This window comes from Syzygium oleosum, unplaced genomic scaffold, assembly GCF_021117445.2.
Source record: "Syzygium oleosum isolate NSW1041296 unplaced genomic scaffold, Sole_v2.1 Sole_v2.04, whole genome shotgun sequence".
Taxonomy (NCBI): domain Eukaryota; kingdom Viridiplantae; phylum Streptophyta; class Magnoliopsida; order Myrtales; family Myrtaceae; genus Syzygium; species Syzygium oleosum.
The window spans coordinates 15,253,604-15,272,054 of NW_026607488.1; the positions used below are offsets into that span (position 1 = coordinate 15,253,604).

An 18,451-nucleotide genomic window follows, 5' to 3' on the forward strand; every position below is an offset into this window, starting at 1 on the left:
TCCAATTTTGCCTTTTCTTCCTCTCAAGTGCTCATGTTATAAGGGTCCAATGCAAGAGCCCGTTGAATTCGCTATAGGTTCTCCCTGGCTTCCTTGACCTTTAGACACAAGTCACCAAATTGAGATTTATTCAGGTGATTAAGTTGTTGTTTCAATGCTTTGAGCTTCTACACCAAAATAAACATTTTAGATCTTCTAAAATCATGTTGCCAGCAAGCATGGACTATTGGCAGAAAATTGCGGCTTTTAGTCTAGAAATTGAAGAATTTAAAAGAGGCTTCCTTCTCCTAGTAATAGTGTTAAGACGCACCAAGCATGGAGAATGATCTAAAACACCAGGCATAAACAATTCTACTAAATAGTGAGAGTACCTGTTCTGCCAACTTACATTAATGAAGACCCTGTCAATCTTGCTTGCTCTAAGATCATCGTTGAACCTTTTATTTGTCCATGTGAAAAATGGGCCTGTGGAATGAGGCTCGATCAGTGCAAGTTCCTCAATTATAGTGTTCAGCTCATCCATTCCAGAAGTTCATTGGGCATTAAATCCGATCCATTCATTTGTAACTCTTGTTTCATTGAAATCACCTATTAGTAGCCAATGCACATTTCCTGTATTATCAATAGAGGATGTGGTAATGTTCTGCCATAGAGACCTCTCTTCAATTTTAGAATTGCCTCCATATAATGCAAAAAGGAGAAATGTGTCCTCTCCTGGTTTTTCAACAAGGTAGTGTATGACTTGGTCTATAGTCAAGTTAAAACTGGACAGTTTCCACAATACCAATATTCTACCCAAACTGCTGCTCTGATAGTTATGGATGCATTTCTAGCCTTAAAACCTACCGTTGATGACAAATTCTGCATTTCCCTCTTTTATTTTATGCTCATTCAAAACATGAATATGAGGATCCTGAGATAAAGCGAAATCTACAAGTTCCTTTTGTTTGGGGCAACTGTTAAGTTCTCGTATGTTCCATAAAAGGATATTCATTGGTCAGGGGGTTCTACCCCACTCCCCACATCCTCAAGTAGAGCAACGGGCCAGTTAGAAATTGCAGAATGATCACCCTCGCCCAATAACGCAAATATATTTGGAGAGAGATTCAACGAATTGGAAGTATCTCTACTTTTGTTATTGGAGCCTTTCTTATGGGCAAAAGGACACTATAAGTGCCATAAGTTGTGTACGGAGATCACTTTGGTGCCATAACTTTTTTTCGGATCACTTTGGTGCCAAGTCGAAGGAAAAACGATCACTTAAGTGTCATAAGTTTTTTTTGGATCACTTCAGTGCTAAAATTTTTGAAAAACGATCACTTAAGTGCTAAAATTTTTGAAAAACGATTATTTAAGTGCTAAAATTTTTGAAAAACGATCACTTAAGTGCCAATCTCCGGCGAGCCACGTCAACTTCAGAAATTAATAAAAAAAATGCCACGTCGGATTTCCGGCGAAAAGTTATGTACGGCACCGGATTTGGCACTTAAGTGATCGTTTTTCAAAAATTTTAGCACTTAAGTAATCATTTTTCAAAAATTTTAGCACTGAAGTGATCCAAAAAAAACTTATGGCACTAAAGTGAGCGCCGTACACAAGTTATGGCACTTGTAGTGTTCTTTTGCCATTTCTTATGACTTCCAACATGTTTGACATTTGTATAGGATAAACCTGACTGTGAAGCAGCAAGTACATGATTCTTCGGCTGATTAACCATGGAAATACCAGCATCAGTAACAGGATCAGGAACTTTCGATAGTACAGCCGAGGAATTGTCATTCGGCAGCACTTTAGTAATCGCTCCAGGCGAGATGGGAGCAATAGAAGTAGTATTTTCCGATGGTCCCACCACCAATTGGGATTTAGGAACCCATATTATCTTGTTCGGCACATTGCAATCCTTATGACCAAAGTAATTACATTTTTTGCATTTTAGCATAATCCAGCTATAATCAATAGTAATCCCAAAGGTTTCCTCATTTCCTATAGCAAGATCAAAGTTTTCCGAGAATGAGCTATCGGATTCCATGAGAATGCATACACGAGCAAATGTTAGTCGTCGTTTTTCCTCAGTAGCCGTGTCCATGTACAAAGGTCTACCAAGAAAACTGCACACATAGCTTGCATAGAATATCTCTAATGATTTTTTCTGACAAGGAAATCTTTAATCTACATACATATACTTCATCACTCCCTCTCAGCCTGGAGCATCCAGCTTGCATATGATTGGTGCAACTTTCTTCGAAAGTTTGTGATCAAGCGTCGTGTAAGCTGGGCCGTACACTAAATAAACTGGATTTGACAAGCACTAAAGCAACATATGCTTAGAAAGTTGACATCTTTCTCTTACAACCTTGATAGAATCGTGTAGAAACACAACTTGAATTGCGGCAAACTAAACTGCATCACTCCACAGTGCTCGTCTTTGGCTACTTGATGAAGGCGTGCTCGACTTTGGCGCTCACAGCTACCTGGATACTTGATGACAACACCCCACGACGCTCATCTCTGGATACTTGATGACAATGCCCCACAACGCTCATCTTTGGCTGCTCAATGAAGGTGTGCTTGACTCCGTTGCTCACAGCTACCTAGATATTTGACGGTGACTCCGCTCGTTGATTGCTCACAATTAGAAGAGAGTACCATAACGAATCACATCCATAACAGTGTTGTTGAGTGTTGACAAAATTGGGAAGTTACAGAAGATGAGACAACTAAAGACAACATAAAGGAAGAAAAGGCTAAGGTTTGATTTAATTCCTTTTCTCTTGTTGGCTCTGATGCCATGTAAATATTCTAGGATCTTCAAGAGAGAGGGAGAGAATTAGTAAAGATTACATTTTTACTCAATTGGCTTTAATTTACAAGTTATTAGAGGAGGGTATTTATACTCGAACAATATGCATAAAAGAAATTAGCTATCTTAGAGAATCACGAAATATTAAATAATATCTCTAATATCTAATAATATCTCTAACTAATATTCTCTAACAAGGAAATCTTTAATCTCCATAAATATACTTCATCAAGTTGAGAAATTAGAGAGATATGCGGAAGAAAGTAATTTCGTATATTTCGATATTTCATAATGAGATTACATCAGCCTATTTGTAGACTTTATGAAATGACTAAATAAGATAACATATCAATCAAGATATGCACAATCAAATAGAGATATTCATCACAATCTTGAATATGTCAACTTGAGTTTGAATTCTAGTGTGAACGGCTAAGACGTGGTAGATGAGGTAGCATCCGGCATTTGTTCATGGCGAAATTTCCAGATCTTACTGGTCTGAGAGCGGCAAGTCTAGTGATGGTGTGGTTTCTTGAAACGACACACGGAACGTCGAGAATCAAAGGGGAAATATGCGGCTAACTTGCAAAACAATAACTGAGCAACGTGGCTTATATGGCTAGCGTTGTAGCATCAAGCGGCCTATACGGTTAGCTTGGGAAAATAGTTACTAAGCGATGCAACCTATACGGCTGGCATCAAAAGAAAAGCCACCTTCATGAAAGGCTCGACTGGGTGATGTGCCGTTGCGGTTGGCATCGAAACATGACCATCAACTTGACTAAGCAACAAAAATGCATTGGCTATCGGACAAGATGAATAATGTTGAAATCAATGGAGGATATTAGGACTTATTGAAAAAAGAAGAAGAAGAACCTAAATTAGCTCTAGATGGGCACTTTGGTGTGCACCGGGTGAACTCAGACTTGGTGTACTTCAAGATCGACTAGCTCTGATACCAAATTGAGAAATTAGAGAGATATGTGGAAGAGAGTAATTTTGTATATTGCTATATCTCATAATGAGACTACACCAGCCTATTTATAGGCTTTATTAAATAACTAAATAAGATAACATATCAATCAAGATACGCGCAAGCAAAAAGAGATATTTGCACAATCTTGAGAGATACAAAAAACCATCAGAATTATCCTAAATATCTCTGACAAATACCATGGAACTTTCTCTTGGTAAGCACTAGGCTATATGGATTTTGGAATGGTGTCTCTTTTCATAGAGGATTTTTTGGATTTCTCTTTATTCGACTAAAAGATCAGCACTACTGCATCAAAATTGGTTAAGAGGCGGGTAATTGATGAACAATTTTTTCTCACCTCTAGTCTACCCACCTCTATTGATATAAAACGCTTCCATGTCCATTAATAATCCAAAGGTTCAATCAGTCCCTGTTGGACTAAATCTTGACATTCCTTTTGAGCAAATTATTTTTGCTCACGATTCATTCCAGAGTGGTTAGCTTTGTTGGGTTACTATCTTCATTCTTTTTTAAAGTAAAATGAATGAAGAAGTCGAAGTTCTTCCTAATGGATTGGGGCATTTCTCAAGAATTCAAAATCTGAATCAGCACAAGCACTTAAAAGAATCGGGATGGTTGGGTCAAGCTTGTCTGGCTGAATGAGATAAAATCTTCTAAAGTCAACAAATTCGTTGAACCTAATGATTGTACGGAATTCTGAGCTTCGGAAGTCTGGTTGGGAGATCCCAACCAATGTTTATATCCCTGTCGGCAGATGGTAAACCGGCGATTTTTATAGTGATCGAACGCTGAGGAAAGAATTGGATTCTGATGAGTTTACTTCTTATGCGGATGGGAAACGTCTTTCCTGGAGTTGTTGTAAAGTACTTGTGTATGGCTCCCAAAAGTTTTCTGGATGGATCTTGGGATCAAGAATTGATAGACTAGCTCTAGTATCTATGAAAGCCATGACAGAGACTGGCTTATCATATTTGAAGGGAAAAGATGTCGATGGGAACATAAGGTTCAAGAACATGTGAAAACTGGCAGATGATTTGAATTTTTGGGGTTTTTGATTCTTGAGAGAAGAAAAGATTCGATCATCAGGGGTCATCAACTAGTCAGTGTCACTGGATAGTGAAACATTTTATATTTTGAAAAGAGTTAATACAAAAAAAAATCCCAAATTGGTATATCTATGGCAAATTTACCCAAAATTAATTTTTTGACCACCAAAAACACTAAATTGGCATACATGTGATAATTTTACCATAAACTAATTTTTTTACCACAAAAAATCCAAAACTGGTACATTTGTGACAAATTTTTCCTCCGTTAAATTGGATTAATACCACGAAAAATCACAAATTGGTACACCTGTGACAAATGGAGGGTAAAATCCCAAACTGATACACTCGTCAATCATCACGTGTCATCCAACTTAGAAATTTGACGATAAAATTTAACAGAAACTAAATGATAGTAAATTATCACAAGTGTACTAGTTTAAGATTTTTTGTGTCAAAAAATGAGTTTGAGAAAAATTTGTAAGGTGTACCAGCTTAAGGTTTTTCGTTGTATTAACACTTTTGCAAATGGCCTTTGAAGAGGGCACATCTTCAAGGAAGAAGCCTTATTCGAGGTCATCTTCTTGGAGGGAGATGCTCCATTTTCCTTCTTTATAGCTTCAAGCATGTGCATGCCCCTTCTTTTAGCATGCGGGCATCTTTATGTAAAATGGCCTTTGCGATTACAAATGAAACATCTGTCTGTTTTCCATTTGCCTTTTGCGTAGGAATTTCTATTGTCCTTTTTTTTTCCGGGGTTTTTTATGCTAGAACTTCCTGAGGTGCCTTTTCTTCTTGTTGCGGCATCGCAAGAAGATTCCTTACGAGAACCATGATGCCAGGCCAGTTGTTTAGAAAACTTTCTCAAAATCCCTATTATCATGCAAGTAGTCTTTGATTGCCTTTCTACGCCTCAAACTCTTTTCTTGCTATGGAAGGATCTTTCGACTGCTGTGCCTAATTGCTTAGGAAAGGATGACAGAGAAACTAATTTGAGGATCCATTCGGGTCCTAGAGCGTAGAGCAGCTTTAATATTTCCTTGAAATGTTTACTAATAACATTTTCTTTCAAAGAACTCTCTCCTCTCAAGTTCTTTGTGGTCTTCTGGATATTTAGTAAAATATAGGTGGAGGATTTAAATGATGCGGTTGAAGTCTTGCTGGACCAAAAATGTCATTTGGTCATATTCAGGAATAGACTTCCACCAGTCTCGAAGACTTTCGGTGAATCTGAAGACAAATTCTTAAGAATATCATACTGACTTTCCACAGTTAAGGCCCTGGTGGTAAGCCAAATAAAAAATTCTTGAAGATTTGTCTGGCCATTTGTGATTTGGGAGATCATCCAATGTAAAGCTCATTTTGGCAGTAGCAGAATTATGGGATTAACTCTGATTTCCCCTGGTTCTTCTATGTTCAGAGGTAGTTGATCCCGTATCTTCTTCATCGTCTCAGTCTCCCACCAAGATGAAATTCAAGGGAAGAGATTCCTTTGGGAAATGGGGATTGTTAACTCTCGTGAGCTGTCAAAAAGGTCTTCTGATGATGGTTCAGTATTAGATTTGTGGTCAGATTCTTGATCAGCGCCGGACTCATCAGATGAAGTTGCCAAATCCAGGGTGGCAATGGTTGGCAAAGTATGGTGATGCCTATCCCTTAAAAATGACTCGATAGGGTTCAAAATTATTAATGAGGTAGGAGGTTTTGTTGGAGGATTTGGAAAGCCCAGAGCAATTTGCTTTCCTTCCTTAATTTTCTCCTTTCATTTCATTTCTCACTCTGTCTCAAAGAGTAAAGATATCCGGGCGAGTGCTAGACATAGGGTCTTCTTCTCATAGGTTTGAGAGGATAGACGATGTTTTAGGCGGGAAACTGGTTCCAGATTCTCTAAAAGGGAAAGAGTATTGATGCAAAAGGTGTAGGTGGAACAAATTTCTTTTCCTGAAGAGATTTGTTTTGCTTCTTCAACTTCTCTCACTAGATGGGTATACAGATAATGGCAAGGTGTGACTCCAACCTCTATCTCTTTGAGCCTTTTTTGCAATGTTCTCAGGAACTCTTGCATGGCTGCTGCTGCTTTGTTAACCTTCAAGTCAACATGTCAAGTCTTATCTGGACAATTGACAGTCGAGTCGAGAGGCTTGAGCAATATGTCTTGAGCAAGAGTGTTTTCAGTTTGCTAGTTCAGGACGGCTTCTGCAGTAGTTATTTTCTTTATCTTTCCTGACTCATTAATTTCAATTGGATTTGGCACTTTGGGAATATGCTTATATTTGGCGTACTCTTCTGTAGTAGGAACTTGGGTAGATTCTCCTAATGGAGGAAAATAAGATGGGTGCCAACAGGTATGTGCCTGGAAGAGTTGAAACAGGGGAGACATAGACTCAGTAGCATAAGTGGACAACACTGGAGGAAGAACTGCCGGGGCGGTGGGGATAAAGCCTAGGTTTTGCTTAACAAGGAGTGCTTATTTATCCAATTAAAACAGGGTTTATAGCACGGAAGTATTGGTTTAGGAGGAGATGGTTTAGCCTTTGGTGAAGCTTTGCTTGGGTTTGGGGGATGGAGGCGGGGAAGGTTCAGGAGGTGTATAATGTTTGAAAGTAGAGTAAGATACCAGGTACCGGTTTCATCACCAAGTGGCCTAATGGTTGGATCACCATCCTTCATCTTCTGAAGAACTCGTGTTCAGATGAGCAATTCTTCTTCTTTTTTCTGGATGGCCTATTGTCTTCCTCTTTGGGAGGAGCTCGACAACTTTTACACTGGCAGTCCGAATCACAAAGCAGTGTCCAGTATGAGAATCTTTTGAAGTAGAGAATAGAATGTCCATCTAAGTTGAGCAATGCTGTCTCTAATCGTTTTCCTCCACATCATATGCTCCAGCTGGTGTGGCAGCATCCTGAGGATAGCAGGAAAAATAGAGGGGGAGGTTTCCTATTTTTCTTTTGAAAATTCAAAACTTATTTGCATGTCGCTATCTTTTTTCTTGGGGAATTTTGATTTGGAAAACTAGGTGGAACAAACATTCTAATGGAGTTTTTCATAATTAGTTACCCATGTGATTGGGAGTAACTCAGCTAGTTGTGACTGGGAGCGTTTGTCTTGGTGCATGAACACGCATTTGTCTGGTTTTTGTCAATTGAAACTAGCAGTGTCTCTTCAGCTTCAGTCAGGATTAGGTGGATGGCATCTACAGTCTTGGTAGAGAAGCGCGACAGAAATCGCGTCAAGAGTCGAGGGAGCTTCAATAACTTGTAGCTGGACTTCTAATGCATTAGTAGTCTTGGATTTACTAAGGCCATGTTAAAGTTGGGGACGAATGTGACAAATGCAATTCCTGCATTTAGAGTGGTTTCGATTATCCCAATACATGCATACTGGTAGTCAATAAACCACGTATCAAAGGGGAGGCCATGCGAGCTGCCACTGGTAAGCCTTTTCGCCATGGAATGATAAAGCAAAACGAATAGCCCCCAAGTGGAGATGGTTGTACCCCTGCGGAATCCACTGTCATTTAAAAATACAAGAGGAATTTGGAGTCACAAATTTGTTCTTGTTGGGTTGCTGGAATGAGTTGTTGGTCAAACCGCGTAGACTCGTGGTACTCTTTAATACCTCTTTGGTGCATGGTTTATGAATTTCTTGGAGTTGATTAGGGAAAATTAAGTAGGCTTAGCAAAAATAGAATGAGGATTTAAAAGGGAGTATGGGAGATATTATCTTCATTGAGGTAAAGACCTCAAAATAACAATTAATCTTAGAGGAAGTGGATCTTCGGAAGGGAATTGGAACATCTAATGAAATAGGTTCTGCAATACTGGCTTCTTAAATTCCAGCCATAAAGTAAATGATTCCTTCATCTTACCACTAACGTATTACAAGCTCATAGCTATATAAGCTTATTCTGATATGACAAACCTAGCTCTGCCACCATGAGGGGGCAGTGGTAAAGATTAATGAAATACGAGACATATATGTTATCTCATTACGCGGTCATTCTCAGTACCTTTAAACTTTCTGATTCATGAGATCCACAATAAGATGATTCAAAAGATCCAAACCTTACAATGTCAAGCATTTGACCAAAAGGAGCCAAACTTTCTTAAAATACGAAATTCATCCTTCAGAATGAACTACTGCCTCAACTTGGGCTTCAAAATTTGTGAAGTTCTGAACACGACCATAAGTAAAATAGTGGATTTGAAAGCTTTAAACCTCACAATATTAACTATTTGGTCAAAATGGAGCCAAATTTTCTGAGATTCGGAAGTTCGTCCTTTACAAGGAAGTATGGCTGAAAGGGAAATGACGCAGATAATACCTGCTTGCTAATTTACAGTCCCGTAGCAGCTCTATATGTTCCTTGCCATCCATGAGCTAACCTGAAGAGCAAAACGTCACAATCTTACACAAGCTCAGAAGAAAAAGTAAACACAAGACTCCATGACCAATTCTAAACCAACATACCTCAGGAACGTCTACAACAGCATACTATCCTGTGAAAATAGTCACTCAGGGGAGTCGTTGGGACAGGTATCAGTTTCCCAACAATGGCGAGAGGCCAACTGATTACAAACAAGTACAAAAAAGGAGAAGCAAACAACATGTTAGCGCTAGATGGGATGACCAAAGATTACTTACTCTCTGACCTATGTTCATCAATTGAGCAAGGTTTGCTCTAAAAAACACAACACAAAAAATTAAAAGGAAAAAGAAATTCCATCATCGAGCAAATAAAATCAGTCAGGACCAGCCCTGAGGATATTGACTCAGAAAATTCACAACACTTCAAGCTTGGTACTAACCCAGCCAGGAAAAGAAAGGCAAGAGAAAAATCTGTCACTATTCAGGAATCAAACACACAGAATCAGTTCATCAAAAAGAACGACAAGAATTTTGGACAAAGGAAGAGGTACACCCAGCCATGGACAGAATAGAAAGAGGAAACCGACGATTTTTTCACCATATAAGTTGTTGAAATCTATGTCAGTTAACCTGATGAGAGCAATAATGATCGATATGAGCCACTGCTTCCAATTAAGCTTTACTGTTGAAGTAAATGTTCCAAGAAACTCCACTATAATGACCTGAAGGAATACAGAGAGAAAACTTGGATCATGGAGGATTACAGAGGAACACCAAACACACCCAATAAGAAGAAGCACGACTGACCTGAAGAACAAGTGTTAGACCCACTATTCCCATGAAGAGGTGGTTTCTGGTGATTCCTTCGAACACATTTAATTCATCTGGTTTCCGAGCATTAAATTCGTTGAAAATCTGCAGTTCAAATGATATGCCATTTGTCAGATGTTCAAGGTAAAAAATTTATCACCCTCATTTCAAGCAATGGGAGCAGATCACTAAGCCCTGTCCAACATGTTCTAAAAGAATGTTAATATGGGTCACTAGACAACCCCGTCGTAAAAACTTGAGAATGAAACAAATCATCTTGAGGAAGCAGAGATATGCATCTCCCTATTCTGAAACTCACAACACCCTAATTACAAAAGAGAACAAGGGCATCCACTGTTTCAATTTAAAATCATATGTCAGACGATCCATTTTCATGATGACGCAGTAGGGCATGCTATTTGCTATCTAGTCTCAGCACTGGGATGCACCAAATGAGACAGTAAAGAAAAGCACAATTCAGCTCTGAATAAGAGTAGCATTTTTAAGGGAAGTTTTTATAACTGTCTACACCATTCACATCTGAAAAAAAGTAAAAGACAAGTGTCAAAATGGAATAACCACTCATGCACACATTTCATCCCACCATTAAATTGACTCAAAGAATGACACTTACTTGGCAAAGGACAAATGCATTGAAGATCAAAGTATTTTTCACTTTGTTTGCATGATCATTCTTTAGATTTAGCAGGCTCCTTCCTCGAAAAGTAAGAACAAGCAGGACACAAACTTGATAAACAGCCTGAAATACAAAATTTACATTTATAACTTTTGGCAAACAATAGATGAATTCAGCACAGAGAAATAACATTGATCTTTACCTGTATCAGCAAGTTCCGCCACATAATATTGGTTATGAGAGGTTCTCTGGTCATAAAAGATACAACCAGATGCATCATACATCTTCCCATGAAATGTATAAATGGATGAGCCAAGTGCAACATTCAGAAAAGGAAAATGAAGATAGACCACCCCCCCCCCAACACACACACACACACACACAAAGCTCAACAGCTGAAATATCTGCTACCACCAATAAATCCTTACCTCCGACCAACAGGTGTCCTATCCATCAGGTGATCTGTAGGGGGCTCTGTGGCCAAAGCCAGTGCTCCAAGAGTGTCCATGATGAGATTAACCCAGAGAAGCTGCCCAAAGTGGAAGCCGGCCAAGCATAGGAGTCATACGGAGACAAATAGGTGTAGGAATTAATCAAACAATCTCTGACAGATAAGAGAGGGGGAATCAAACCTGCACTGCATTTAATGGAACATCACCGGAGGAAACAGCAGCAACGACATTTATCACAAGAGCTGCAACATTAACTGTAAGCTGGAACTGGATAAATTTCTGGATATTTGCATATACAGATCGTCCCCACCTGACAACCTGCATGGTGTACATAATAACTGAAGATTATTTCAAGAACTTCAAGCTCTTAGAACTTAAACATATAAGGAACTCCCTTTAAACTTCTTTTGCATCAACAGGGTTGTCGACAAGATATAACTCAAAATTACGAACAAGAGAAAAACTAACAGCATGATAACAACAATATCATTCTCTTCATCCTCCTTCCACCCTATAAGCCATCATATTCAACCGCATGCCCCATTTTACAGCCATGTATTAATATGCATGCTGCCAAAAAATAAGCACTCAAACAAAAAAGAAAAGCAAAAGACGCAACACATGGAAAATCATGACCAAAGAGGAGCAATCTTACATCACAGCTCATGCAGTTCAGCACATATCTAAGTCTCACACGTCATCCGATTTTTCAATTACAAGAGATTAAGAAATCTCTAAAAGATCAGTATAAGGTTGAACCTTAGTTGGTGGAAGAAGGATAACAACGTTCATCTCCGTATTTGACCAGAAATTATCTAGAAACTACTTTTCCCAATGCTGTGAGAGTAAATAAGATTGAAAATTTCCAGGAACATCACTTTCTGTCGGTGAGATACAAGATCATAAGCCAATCATGGTTGGCAAGTACTAACCTTCACAACAGAGGCAAAATCATCATCCAAGATAATGATATCAGAGCTCTCCTTAGCAACTTCCGTCCCTTGAATACCCATTGCAAGGCCAATATCTGCCTAAACACCATAAAAAGTTTACATCCCAACAACAATATCAGAGAGAAAATGTATCCAATCTATGAATATCACACCACAAACAGGAAATGTAGAATATACGTAATGTTTTAATGATAACGATACCATAAGACATCAAGATCAGAACAAGGTGAACAAACCAATTTGATAACATTTATTGCACCACAGTTACTCTTGACTGTCCACCTGTCAACTAGAGTATTTAGGAGTCCATGGATAGGTGAGCAGGGTCATGTCTTTAAATTCATCAAGGTGGCCAACAATGCAAATGTGGCTGCCAGCATAATCGTATACATGAGTAGATCCAAAACTTCCCATAAAAAAATTAAAAACGAACCTCATGTAAAGCAGGAGCATCATTTGTGCCATCTCCAGTGACGGCAACTACATGTCCTCGTTTCTTCAGAGCTTGCACAAGCAGAAGCTTGTCATTAGGCGAGGATCGTCCCATCACCTACATATGCAAAGGCATTATCAATTTCATTCTACACCAGAAGAGGGGAAAACAACGGAAAACTAATTAATCAGAACATACGGAAATCTTTTCTGCAGTTTCTTCCCTTTCAAAATCAGATAAGGCACGAAAGTCTTTTCCTTCAATGAGATTAGGCTCAGTAGCATCTGCATCAGAACCTAATATCCCACATTCCAAAGCTATTGCTTTAGCAGTTTGAAGATTGTCGCCTGTAACCATGCGTACCTATGCATCAAGAAAGAGGATACATTTTACAAAAAAGAAAAATTAGATGACCCAATTTTTCCAGCCATCTTCTAGACTTAGGAAGGATGCTTTGTGGATATAGGTGTATCTAATTTGCATAATTTCTAGCATTAAGATGAATAAGAAGTGTTTAAAAAAAAAAAAAAAAGCTTGACAGGGTAAGATGGAGCAATCCAAGGGAATAAAGAAAATTATTTTTTATGCATAGCAATACTCCACCTGTTTCCCCTAATATAGAGGACAACACAAAGTATCCACATGAGTCACATTATAAAAAAATATTTTGAGACTGCAGGATAATGCCCAAACATAGCCATGGCAATAGGCCAAGCTTGGTTTTAGGAGGATTTAGTGGGGCATTGACAATCACCTTCATGGTCTGTCACCAATGAAAATGACAAAGCAAACTGCTTTATTAGATTAGTATGAGCAACCATTACATCCCACATATCGGTCAAGCAAACCAAAATGGTCCATGTGGTCAACTTGGCAAGTCACAGTATTTGGAAATGGACACAAAATTCTTATATTAAAGAATCCAAAAGGAATATTCCGCACCTCTTATCCGTCTGACAATATAAAGACTTGGCTATCAAGGTGGAAATACCAAGATAATACATTGGAAACAAATATGAATGAGAACATTTTACACCGCAATTGGAAGGGTAGAGAGGGAGGAGGGATTTTGAAAGAAGGGGGGGGGGGGGGGGTGGTGTTGTGGGGGTGGAGATTTTCGTTTTCACAAATGCAAAGTTGCATAATCTGAGAGGAAATTCATGTGCTATAGTTATATAACAAACATATCACATTTATCCATAACACGATATCTCGGTCTTCATAGAAGTCTAGATCTAACAAAACTATGAATGTCCATCCAAGAAAAACTCAAACATGACACAAATCTAAAATTCTAAATGAGAAAAGAATGTACTTTAACACCAGCTTTTTGGCATAATCGTACAGCATTTTTTACACCAGGTCGACATGGATCCTGCAAAATGCAGTGAAAAACAAACAAAAAACAGAAGTTATCGTTCTGTTGTTGAAACTGTCAAAAAGCAGGAAAAAACTCAAATCATTTATATGCAAGACTTCTTGTCATGAGTTTGTTTTATATGAAGAATCACTAATTGAAAAATAGTAGCCTTGGGATGTTCCCCGTTTAGTATCAGTTACAATGCCAAGTCACCATCATTCATCATGAGTGCCCGTGTGAACCAGAATCTCCGCCTAATTTATGAACTGAAGCTATAAGCATCTATTTAATGATGGAATAGCGGAGTCTTTCAACAAAGGCAATCAAAGCGTGGTGAAAGTGTTACATATTGCAACACAAAATTGAATCTAAGGTGAAAGGACATACTCAAAGATGCAAGGGAAAAGTAATATGACGATGATGATGACACCGGTGACGACGACAATGATAACCACTAATTCATTGCGCACTATAATTGCTATAAATATCATTTTCCATGATATATGTTTAGATCAGAGAACATTCTCATGATCAATAACCATTAAATTTGCACGCTGTAATAGCTATCAAAATCATTTTCCATGATATTTGTCTAAAACAGAGAACAGTTTCATAAAAGCATTTCATGCAAATGTCTCAAAGAAAATATCTAAATGAAAAATTAAGGAAACTCAACTGAAGTATACATACCTTCAAGCCAACAATAGCCAGTAAAATAAGCTCATCCTCGGGCAGTGCCCACTCAGTTAATTGTTCTTCGTCAGTTGGAATGTCTTTCAAGTCATAGGTCCTATATGCAATGGCAACACAGCGTAGACTACTAGCAGCCATATCTTCAATAGCCTTCTTAAAAAGCATCACCTACAACCAGGGGTTATGATCAGGAAATGATAAATCATGTAAAGTATCAGAAAGACGACATACACTGACAATCATTAACAACATCAGTGAGAAGCACAATTAAACTTGTGCATGCAGTTAATTTAATGTAATGGTTTCCAATCAGCAGGTAGAAATTATCTAATTAAGAGTACTATCATCGTTTGGGTACGCAAAGGCACCCTACTTCTAGAAGACTTAACATACTACCATCAAAATAGTGAGGGGAAAAAGGAAAGAGAATTCATCGAAACCAGTGCAGCAACTCTCATAAACGATCATAATCATAATCAGATTCGAGCTCAATAACACTTTTAACTAGCTATAGAAATTTCAATTAGAAAATGGCATTGAAGATTCCAAAAGTGAAAATCTGAGAGAAGGAAAGTTGATGCAGCATGATTGATAGACTGTTAAAATACCTTTGGACACATTGTTAAGATAGGATTTCATAGCTAGATAGTAACTAGAGTTCTTTAGCTAGTTAATTTAAGAGTTTGGCAAGTTTCCTTTTCTTATTTTAAGTAGGATATTATATTTCCTTTTTTTTAAGGTTTCCTATTTCGATTATGCTTCTTGTCTGGAGATTTTCTAATTCAACTAGGAGTAGAACTTTTTTAGAGAGTCTATATTTAGGGTTATTCTTTTTTTTTATTGAGTTGATCAATTATTGAATTTTGCAAGTATTTACTTTGGGATTGTGCAATGCCAGTCTCTTAGGTGTGATGCTTAGGATGTGAAGCCTAGAGATTATTCTTTTAGTGGGACTCTTCGTCCTCCAGCACTTTGGTATCAGAGTGAAAGTTCCTAGACTTTCTCCCACAATGGTGACCAACATTTAGTTGAATTCCAAAGTTGGCGAGTTGACATCTGAGTTGTATGCTTGGCATAAAGATTAATGAACCGGCTGAGCAAATAAATAAGTTGTTTGCTGTCCTAGAGAAGCGGCCCATAGAAGAAGCAATTTGTAAGACCCCTCCTCAAAAGCCAAACGTGGATGCAACATGAAATCTTCAAGTGGCAGCAAAACCACCAGAATTTGAGAAGAAAGTATTAAAGCGATATGATATCACTGGAGATATTACCAAGAATATCAACATCAAATTTCCTGATGTTGACGAAAAAGTAGATCCTATGGCGTTGTCTGATTGGATAAAATCTATGGATGAGTACTTCGACTGGTATGACAGGACAGATGCTCACAAGGTCCAATTTGCAAAGATAAAGCTTTTGTTGGCTTGGCTAAAAAATGGTGGCAGGGCATTGAGGTTGATATAAGTATATTGTGGTAACCACCTATCAGCACTTGGCAATAGACGAAAGCAAAGATAAAGAGAGTTGAGCAGATGCGCAAAAGAGTCAAAATCTTTGAAGCAAAATTGTTTGCTGGTGGCTGAGTATGTGCAAAAGTTGGATGAATTCGCAACCAAGTAATTGAAGATGCAAGTCAATCAATGTCTCAATTTAAGGCTGGTCTAAGGCCTGATTTTCAACGGGGATCGCTTGGACAGCCTCTTAAAGTATGGGACATGCATTCCAAGCTGCACTTGATGTTAAGGAATACATGAATTATTCTATTCCAGAGAAGAATAAAATCTAAGTTGGGGAGCCCATCTCAAAGTCAGTTAACAGTGATTGTCAGGAGACAAAGTCAGCTTTTCCCCACTCTTTAATCCTGCTAACAGTTCCAAAATTTGCTTCTTCAAGCATCAACAGAAATTCAGCTCTCAATAATCAAAGTGGAAAGAGCAGCAAGACTTATTTCAAGTGTGGAGAATTGGGCACATGAGCTGTCAATGTCAAAGAGAAAATAATTTGCATCCTGGGAAAGTTGAAGACGAAGAAGATGAACATGAAGGCCAATGTCACGGGTCGGTTGTTTGGGATCGGACCCGTGCATCGAATTAGGCTTCCTTGGATCGTTGGCGCGCCTAAGCCAAGCCTTTTCATGAGGGATCGATCGCTCACTCGCTTACCCGGATTGTAGAGAGAGAAGGCCTAGAGAGAGAAGCTCTGGGAGAGAATGGAATTGTATTGCTACAATTGTCGGATGGATACAAATGAGTGGGAGGGCACCCCTTCTTATACTAGAGGCCCTTAGATTACAACCATTGATGCTCTTTTGATCTAGTGGAGGAGATCTCATCGCCCCATCCAACAACTAGCAGCATTTATGCCGAGAATTCTCTAGAAGTCGGTACATTTACCGTATCGCCCATCCCTAAGAGCGTTCCGGAAGCTCTAGAAAATTTGGCCCATTCTTTCTTGATCGGACACAGTCCTTGGCGCATGGAAACCTCAAAACCATGACACAAGGAAGAGGAAAACTCATTCAATTACTGTACTTATGAGGCTGAAGATTTGGAAGATCACGAAGTTGTGGATAATTCTTTCCCCTCTATTGTTCGATGTATACTTATAGCTCATAAAGTGGAGAAAGAACTTCCATCTTTCACACGTTCATTAAGTGCAGCAATCAAGCTAAAAAGTCATCGCATATGGCGGAAGTTGCAGGAATGTGGTCTCAGCCACCAGATAGAACGCCTCAAACTTCCAACTACGTCACATCCACAGTCATACAAAGTGGCTTGGATTGACAACACTACTATACCTGTGATGCAACAGTGCCTTCTTTCCTGTAAGCGTGGAGCTTATAGTGACTCTATACTTTGTGATCCTATGCAAGTTGCACATATTCTTCTTGGTCAACCTTGGCCTTATGGTCGAAACATGAATCATAGTGGAACGAAAAATACATACAGTTTCCCTTTTAGAAACAAAGTTGTCATTTTAAGACCAATGAGTTCATTTGAGGTCAACAAATACCAGGAGAAACGATTGTTCAAGCAGGCAGCTGTTGGTGAAGGTGCGTGCTGAATTCAGAAAGCTTGCTGAAAATAGAAGTGAACAGATGACTCGAAGAGATATCGGGCTTGCATGTACAGCTGCAAGCAAACTCGACATGGGGAGAGATGATGCAGCATGATTGGTAGACTGTTGAATATCTTCGGAAGTAGATCAGAGTTCATAGCTAGATAATAACTAGAGTTCTTTACTTAGTTAAATAGGAATTTGGCAAGATTCCTTTTCTTATTTTAAGAAGGATATTATATACACTATTTATAGGGGTTTCCTATTTTGATTATGTCTCTTGTTTTGAGATTCCTATTTACAAGGTTGTAAGCTTTCTTTTTATTAGAGTTGACATTGTTCTGGGATTGTGTGACCGCAATTCCTTCTCTCAGATGTGATGCTTAAGAAACCCTTAGGGTGAAGTTAAGGAAGCTTTAAATGTGATGCCTAAAGATTTATTTTTTTGTTTAAGGACTTGTCATCCTACATCAGAACTGCTCATACAGAAAATAGAGAACAGGAAAATTACAGTTAAAGAGTTATAATCTTTGTGAAATACATTGCTTGATGCATATAACCGTAAACTAATGCCATTTGCTTCTATAATATAGATAACTTGCTGAGTTAGTTTGTTTTATTATGTTCTTTCTATGTTGGAATTCTAAAATGATCCCGAGATATCTGTAAAAGAAGATTAAGGTGTGTTTCCTTAAAAGTCAGCAACTCCTCTTCTTGTGGTAGAATTATGCAATGCTAAATCAAGTCCTGAGGTTAGAGCTGAAAAATCATATGTTTAAGCATCTATGCTCTTCAAGTAGGTGTTGTAGCAACCAGCATCCCAGTAACACTGTGGTTTGGGACAT

General features: G+C 38.5%; 1 protein-coding gene across 2 annotated transcripts in view; it reads right to left on the minus strand.

The window, feature by feature from the left end:
• Window positions 1-8,825: 8,825 nt before the first annotated feature.
• Window positions 8,826-18,451, minus strand: part of LOC115687069 (calcium-transporting ATPase 10, plasma membrane-type-like) — a 38,491-nt gene continuing 28,865 nt past the window's right edge. For both annotated transcript variants that reach the window (XM_056310552.1, XM_056310553.1), the window contains 13 exons: window positions 14,547-14,717; window positions 13,812-13,871; window positions 12,695-12,859; window positions 12,497-12,613; window positions 12,043-12,141; window positions 11,291-11,428; window positions 11,087-11,187; window positions 10,861-10,906; window positions 10,656-10,781; window positions 10,019-10,126; window positions 9,842-9,933; window positions 9,314-9,411; window positions 8,826-9,228 (listed from right to left, as the gene is read on the minus strand). In XM_056310552.1, coding sequence (XP_056166527.1) covers window positions 9,315-9,411; window positions 9,842-9,933; window positions 10,019-10,126; window positions 10,656-10,781; window positions 10,861-10,906; window positions 11,087-11,187; window positions 11,291-11,428; window positions 12,043-12,141; window positions 12,497-12,613; window positions 12,695-12,859; window positions 13,812-13,871; window positions 14,547-14,717 — 1,320 coding nt within the window. In that variant the 3' untranslated portion in view covers window positions 8,826-9,228; window position 9,314. The remainder of the gene's footprint in view (window positions 9,229-9,313; window positions 9,412-9,841; window positions 9,934-10,018; window positions 10,127-10,655; window positions 10,782-10,860; window positions 10,907-11,086; window positions 11,188-11,290; window positions 11,429-12,042; window positions 12,142-12,496; window positions 12,614-12,694; window positions 12,860-13,811; window positions 13,872-14,546; window positions 14,718-18,451) is intronic.